General features: G+C 45.6%; 1 protein-coding gene across 1 annotated transcript in view; it reads right to left on the bottom strand.

The window, feature by feature from the left end:
• The window catches only part of LOC142466513 (uncharacterized), an 80,193-nt gene extending 73,023 nt beyond the window's left edge, over positions 1-7,170 (bottom strand). The window contains exon 1 of the mRNA XM_075571592.1: positions 6,971-7,170. Coding sequence (XP_075427707.1) covers positions 6,971-6,991 — 21 coding nt within the window. The 5' untranslated portion in view covers positions 6,992-7,170. The remainder of the gene's footprint in view (positions 1-6,970) is intronic.
• Between the last annotated feature and the right edge of the window lie 290 nt (positions 7,171-7,460).

Raw genomic sequence — 7,460 nt, forward strand, 5'->3', positions numbered from 1 at the left:
GGTCCTGGGTTCGATTCCTGTATGTTTATTTTATAAAATGTATTAATTAATGTTCAATTCCCACATGGTGTAGGTGTGTGTATGTGTCCGTTAGCAATAAAGCATTGAATGGAATGTTTGGAAAAAAAACCTCTGCATTTCAAGTCTACGTATGAGCCATGAACTGGACACAGCCCTATGAAGCAGGGAGAGGAAAGAAGAAAGAGGAGACAGCTGTAGATGCCGGTAGTCCTATTGCGGCAAATTTTTATAAAGCGATCCTGGTTATAACACAGTCTCATTCTTTGGACCCCAAGGACCACGTTATATCAGGGTTCAACTGTATATTGTATTTTTAAATACAAACTGTTGCTACATTAACCCCAAAAGCACCAGATAGATTAAAATTCATATCTCATGATATTATGAGGACGGGGACAATTCTCATTGCTCTTAAGTGTGACAAACCACTTCTAAAGAGCCCTTTCTGTTCAGACTGGCATGCTTTGCTATTCTGGGAGCCTATTTTATCAGCCCTTCTCGCATGTACAATCCGTGGCATTTTTTGGCTACAACTGCTATTCTCGTAGCTCCGTTATGCAAACAGCTTCTAGAAACCTCGCATTATTTTCACGCCACCTCAAGGCTGGTGAGATTGGAATTGCGAGTTATATCTAGAACCTGAAATATGGGATTAGCTGAGAACAAAACCCATACAGTAAGTAAGACTGATTAGCACCACCTCAGGTCATTACGCTTCTAAAGCAAGCACAATCTGGGTGTTTTGGGTGTTAAACCGTGTTGTTTGTCATTTTGTTTTTTAGAAGCAGTTTAGAAGAAGTGGTTTGCAATAGAGATTAGGGTTTTTTCTCACACATCATACTGCAACTTCTGGCACACTGACAACTTTGGAGCTACTAGAATTGGCCACTTAGAATGTATTCCATTCAGTCATTGAAGAGCCTTGAATAAAAGTATTGTTACAATGTCTAATATTAAGATCTTCGGAACAGTGTATCAAGAAAGTGGAAATGGTAGTAGGTGTTTGTTTTTTTAATTAAGAAGTTCTGCTCTGATTTCTAAATACAAAACGAGTGATACTCGAATACCACCTGTGTCATCAGATTACATTTAACCTCTTTCTACGGGTTAATAGAAGTTGTTGCATAACATGCTGTGTCCCTCCCACCCCAAAATTACACTCGGTGAAGTCCTTGGACTTCAACGGTGCAGCACAATGTGAGACCATAAGAAAACCACTGGCAGTAATAAGTGTAATGATTTATATTGGGGTGACCGTTGTCTTTTTCAATAAAACGTCAGATAAACAGAAGAATTTGAAATTACTTTTATAAGCTGCTTTGAAATGTTGCCAAATCTTGTAAATTGCCTTCAGATTAAATGCCCAAGCACTCACCTTCCCCTTTATTAATCCGATAACATTATCAGGTGGTAAGAGAGAACCACCGTAAGCCTCTGAATCACTGGTTCAAATGATGAGATACAGTTCAAAGTTCTAATGTTCGTGTTGGTCCTGGCAAAGTCCATATATATTATGGTTTGCGATACATTTTAATCAGACCAACATGAAAAGTGTACAGAGCCAGGGTCACTGAGCACCAGGAGAACTGTCCTGGCGGTAGGGAAGGACCCGCCCTGGTGGTCCGAACCCAGAAGTTAGGCCCCTGACAGAAGTTGGGTCCAACTTCCGTTGTTGGTCGGCCAGGTAGGGCCTAGACTCTCCACCCCAAGGCACGGGGGGGAACGTGGGGGAGGGGGGAAGAGGAGAGAAACAGAGTGGGGAGGAGAGTGAGAGTAGGTGGAGTGAGAGAGATGAGAGTGAACGGAAGAGAGGGAGAAATAGAGAGTTGGAGATTCTATTCCTGCAGCCATATACAGAGCTTTAGAAACCTCTCAAACCTGTTCTTCAACTTCACTCAGCACACATGAAGAGAACCCTCGGGTCACCTGTGAAGTACACTCATGTTTGTTCATTAACCCCTTTGCAGGCAGCCTGAGAAAAGACTAATGGCCCCAATAGCCTGTTTTTAACGAATTAAATCTGTCACCGCCATTAATTTGACCCAAAGTGGGAACTGCACCTATTAGGGCAGATTCAGGGGGAAAATAAAGTGAGAACAAAGTATATTTAATCCGTAAACTGTTTACATACAAGTGCCCTCTGGTGGCAAATAGTTCTTCTTTCATCTATGTATTTGTAGGTAGAGATGTGTGAATCTTTTCCCCAGGTTTGTGCACCATGCTAAAATGTGTCCTTTTTTCACTAAATCAATTCTGCACAGTTTTAAAAGTTTGCAAGCAATTCGCCCAGTAATAGATAAACTGCATCCCTGTGTCTGAAATATTGTTTTTGTCAGTGAGAGACGACAGAGTGACACAGACAGAGACACAGAGACACGGAGAGAGAGAGAGAGAGACACGGAGAGAGAGAGAGACACGGAGAGAGAGAGAGAGACACGGAGAGAGAGAGAGAGAGACACGGAGAGAGAGAGACACGGAGAGAGAGAGAGACAGAGAGAGAGAGACACAGAGAGAGAGAGAGAGAGACAGAGCGAGAGACACAGAGAGAGAGAGAGTGAGAGAGTGAGAGAGAGAGTGAGGCAGCGAGAGAGAGTGAGGCAGCGAGAGAGTGTGAGACAGCGAGAGAGAGAGACAGCGAGAGAGAGACAGAAATAGAGGGAGACACAGAGAGAGGGAGAGACAGTGAGTGAGAGAGAGAGAGAGAGACAATGAGAGAGAGAGAGAGAGAGAGAGAGACCTATTTCAATGTCTGGATGTTGGTTGAATATAGATGAAATTCACTAGTCTCGCTGGGTCTTAGATAAGGGAAATGATTAGAACTTTGTTGGCAAAATGTTTGCAGAAACGTTGCGCAAATGTTTTAACTTTTTTTCCAAACCTTTGCCCAAAACATTGGCCCAGCTTCATCCATAGAGGGCAGAGGTGGGGGACCAGATTTTACCTTCTATACACAATCCCATGGGCATGACAGTTAATCAGTGACACACTAATTGTCCTCATTCCCTGTAACGGGGGTAGACAGGGGTGACCCTATTTTTATGTTACATATGTCACATACATCTTAGGCTGCGCTCATACTCTCATACTGCAGCACAAGCGATCCCTGCTCATAGCGCTGGCAGCGATGAGGGGGCATGGCGGGGGGGGGGGGCGCGTCACGAAGCTGGTGCGCCCTCATTGGCAGAACCAGCTCACGTGATGCTGACGTCACGCGGCAGCCACCTGAGTAGACAAAATGTATTGCCTCCTCAAAACGCCGCCGCGTCAACGCGCCTCTTCGCCTGCAGACGCGCAGGCACTTGGCTAACTGCTATAGCCAATTACTGAAGTGTGCTTGACGCGCACGCACGCAGCAACTCCGACACTATAAGCTCGGCCTTAAAGGTACGGCCATTCACTTCATATGGGAAGGTTATACCAAACCACTAATACAGTTCTTAGAAACGTAGAATTTGACGCCATATATGACCCCCGTGGCATACCCTGCCGGCCCATTTAATATCTGCTGTAAAACCTCAGGCAATAAGAATCCTTAAGTCCTGCACGGGAATTCCCTCATGTGTTCTGTAAAAGCGCGTGTACATTCTGCACAGTCACGCAAGATTTGCACAGTTGTAATAGGGAGATGTTCCAATGCAAACGTGAAAGTGTTGATCCGATACTGTAAATCAGTGCGCATCTCGCACTTTAACAGGGAATCAACAATCCACTGGGGTTTATTAAGGGGACAATGGCGTGAAGCGTTCCCTTAAGCTTGCGAGCCAGGCAAAAGGTGCTGATGTAGTGACTGCTATCCAGGAGGTTTTGCCAGGACCACTGTTCTGGGCTGAGTGGGGTCAGCCTGCCACCCCCCTTTCCCCCCCTGGTAGGGCTCCTATCTGATCTCTATGCTCCCCCTTTAACCTCCTTCAACAGCCTGCGGACCCCAACCCGTGCCCGGGGTGTGGGGGGCAGGGGGGGTGAAAGACTCAAGTCCCAGACTCAGCCGATCTAGTATTGGGCCTTAAAAGTACTATGAAACATTGTGTTGTGTGTTTCATTTGTGGTGCATATATTTAGTAACCACATTGGCAGCGGGGGTGAGGGATTGGCGCGACGCGTTTGATGGTATTGCGTTGGTAGTATTTAGAAATCCCTCAAACACAAAGCACATTGGCTTCATGAACAGGAAAAATAGGCCAAACCGAATCCTGTGTGTGTTTAGGCGACTGCTTTCAGATCAACAAAGCGTCTCCTAGGGATTAAAAAACTGTCAGAGAGGCTGGGAGTTAGCAAACAGAAAACACAGCTCTCTCCCCCGTTATATCTCCCTCTCTCCCCCTTTATATTTCCCTCCCCTTTTATATCTCCCACCTCCCCCTTTATATCTCCCCCCTCCCCCTTTATATCTCCCCCCTCCCCCTTTATATCTCCCTCCCCCTTTATATCTCCCTCCCCCTTTATATCTCCCTCCCCCCTCCCTCTTTATATCTTCCTCCCCCTTTATATCTCCCTCCCCCTTTATATCTCCCTCCCCCTCCCCCTTTATATCTCCCTCCCCCTTTATATCTCCCTCCCCCTTTATATCTTCCTCCCCCTTTATATCTCCCTCCCCCTTTATATCTCCCTCCCTCCCCTTTTATATCTCCCTCCCCCCTCCCCCTTTATATCTCCCTCACCCTTTACATCTCCCATCCCCTTTATATCTCCCTCCCTCCCCCTTTAAATCTCCCTCCCCCCTTTATATCTCCCTCCCCCCCTTTATATTTCCCTCTCACTCTCCCCCTTCATCTCTCCCCCTTTATCTATCCCCCCTCTCCTTTATCTCTCCCCTCTCCTCCTTTATCTCTCCCTCTCTCCTCCTTTATCTCTCCCTCTCTCTCCCCCTTTATCTCTCCCCCTCTCTCCTCCTTTATCTCTGCATCTCTCCCTCCCCCTTTATATCTCCATCTCTCCCCCTTTATATCTCCCTCTCACTCTCCCCCTTTATCTCTCCCCCTCTTCTCCTTTATCTCTCCCTCTCTCCCCCTTTATCTCTCCCCCCTCTCCTCCTTTATCTCTGCATCTCTCCCTCTCCCTTATATCTCCCTCTCTCCCCCTTTATATCTCCCTCTCACTCTCCCCCTTTATCTCTCCCCCTCTCCTCCTTTATCTCTCCCTCTCCCCTTTATCTCTCCCCCTCTCCTCCTTTATCTCTGCCTCTCTCCCTCCCTCTTTAGATCTCCCTCTCTCTCTCCCCTTTTATCTCCCTCTCTCACTTTCTCTCCCCCTCTCCTCCTTTATATCTCCCTCTCCTTTAGATCTCCCTATCTCCCCCTTTAATTCTTCCTCTCCCCCTTTATCTCCCCCCCCCCCTTCACCCCCTTTATCTCTGCCTCCCTCCCTCTCAAGTCTGGTGCAATTCTGCGAATGTTGGCTAAACAGAAAAATGTCTCACATTTTTCAGATGGAACCTAGGGTCAATGTGGCATATCTTTACTGCTTAGCATGTGTTCAGTGTTACTGTATATTTACAGAATACTAATACTGAGATCCAACAGGTGCGAATATGGTATAAGTGGTACAGTACAAAGTCCTAATCATCCTATTTAAATAACAAGAGGACATCTATCATATGTGCAGAATCAGATTACTGATTCATGCTGCAGTGTAGGTACGTACAGGTTTAATAGGCTTATTGCTTGAGCGTGAAATCAGCGTGCATAGACTTAGAGCGTGTACAGGTGCTGCGCCGACGAGTATTCTAAAACTGGCCTGGGAAAATCTGGGGCAATCACCAACAAGACCCAGGTACATGCTGGGTACATGCTGGGTACATGCTGGGTACATGCTGCAACATTTCAGTGACGTTTCTGCAGAAAGACTAATAGCCCATCGGATTAACACAGCAGGGGTCCCTGGCAGTCCCATTCAGTTTGAATGGGACTTCCAGGGACCCCCGCTGTGTTAATCCGATGGGCCATTATTCAGTTTGAATGGGACTGCCAGGGACCCCCGCTGTGTTAATCCGATGGGCCATTAGTCTATCTGCAGAAAAGTCACTGAAATGTTGCAGCATGTACCCAGCATGTACCCAGCATGTACCCAGCATGTACCCAGCATGTACTCAGCATGTTCCTGGGTCTTGTTGGTGATAGCCCCAGATTTTCCCAGGCAAGTTTTAGAATACTCGTCGGCACACCTGTACATGTGTTTAAAAGGAAAATAGAAATATTGTATCATTTGCATGAGAAAAACTTGAGAGGCCATACAAACTGCTTAAAAAAAAAATCTTTTTCGTTTTAATATATGCATCATTTGATTACCTTTATTGAAAATTAATTACCTAAGCTGCCGTTCGATCTGTTCTCCCATAATCAATCAGCAAAATCTGGCTTTCCAGGGTTCACTAAATGGCCGTCTTTCAGTTTCAAATCAATCCTTGGCAGTGTAACTCAGCAGCTACAATGTAGTCTTATGTTACTAAAGTAACATTATCTATTGTTACAGTTTGCAGCTCAAACAAGCTGGGAACACTGGCAACAAACGATCACAAACAGGAAAGCGTAACAAAGATCTTGCACTGCTGGGGAGGTGGGCTAAAAACTGCTATAGAAATCAAAGCACGCTCAGTTTATTAAAACAAATTACAAATGGCATTAAGAGCTGAATTTAAGAAAAAAAGGATAAAGGTAAATAAATAATAGCAATAAATATATAATAAATCAACACAGCATTAAATCCACGTTTACGCTGCTCAAAGAGATCATATAGGGACATATATCTAAGTAGTGCTAGGTCATAATCTCTTGACAACGTAAGACACGTTAATGCGGGTTTAGGGGAACAGGTCATAAGATACGAGGTGTTACAGTTCAGCAGCCCTTAGCAAATATGTCCCACTGTGTTTTAACGCAATGCGCCCACCGCACTGCATGCTCAGAGACACATCCCAGCAGATCCTTAGAGGGAGAAAGTGCCCGTTCCTTACCTGCTTCACTATGCCAGCCATGGCCACTTTATCTGCCAGCCTCCGCCCGCTGCAGCGACTTGATTTCCAGACACCCGAGACACTTGTGTACAGTGTGTGTCAGTGACACAACACCTGCAGCAGGTCCTCTTACGTATAGGCTCACTTCCGTGTAAAGTGCGGAGACAGGACTTCCTTGTTATTGTAGACCTTTTTTGTCCAATTCCTTTCCATCCGCTCTTATTAGAGAATAACAGGCATTAGAAACCCCAAGGCATATCTGGCACGCATTTGACAGGTATATCAATGAGTAATTTTACCTGCGTGCGTGCCAGCTACACTGGAGGAAAATAGGGAACCTTTGTCAGGTGTGTAAACTGAGGAAACTTTGGTGTATGCATCAAGCTCTGCAACAGGTGCACTGAACCGAGACTAACTTGAATGTGTTATATACAATACTTTGAATCAATGCCTTCAGCTATTTGGCTTCACTTAACAAGAGAGCAGGGGG

The sequence above is a fragment of the Ascaphus truei genome, chromosome 15, assembly GCF_040206685.1.
Source record: "Ascaphus truei isolate aAscTru1 chromosome 15, aAscTru1.hap1, whole genome shotgun sequence".
Lineage (NCBI taxonomy): Eukaryota > Metazoa > Chordata > Amphibia > Anura > Ascaphidae > Ascaphus > Ascaphus truei.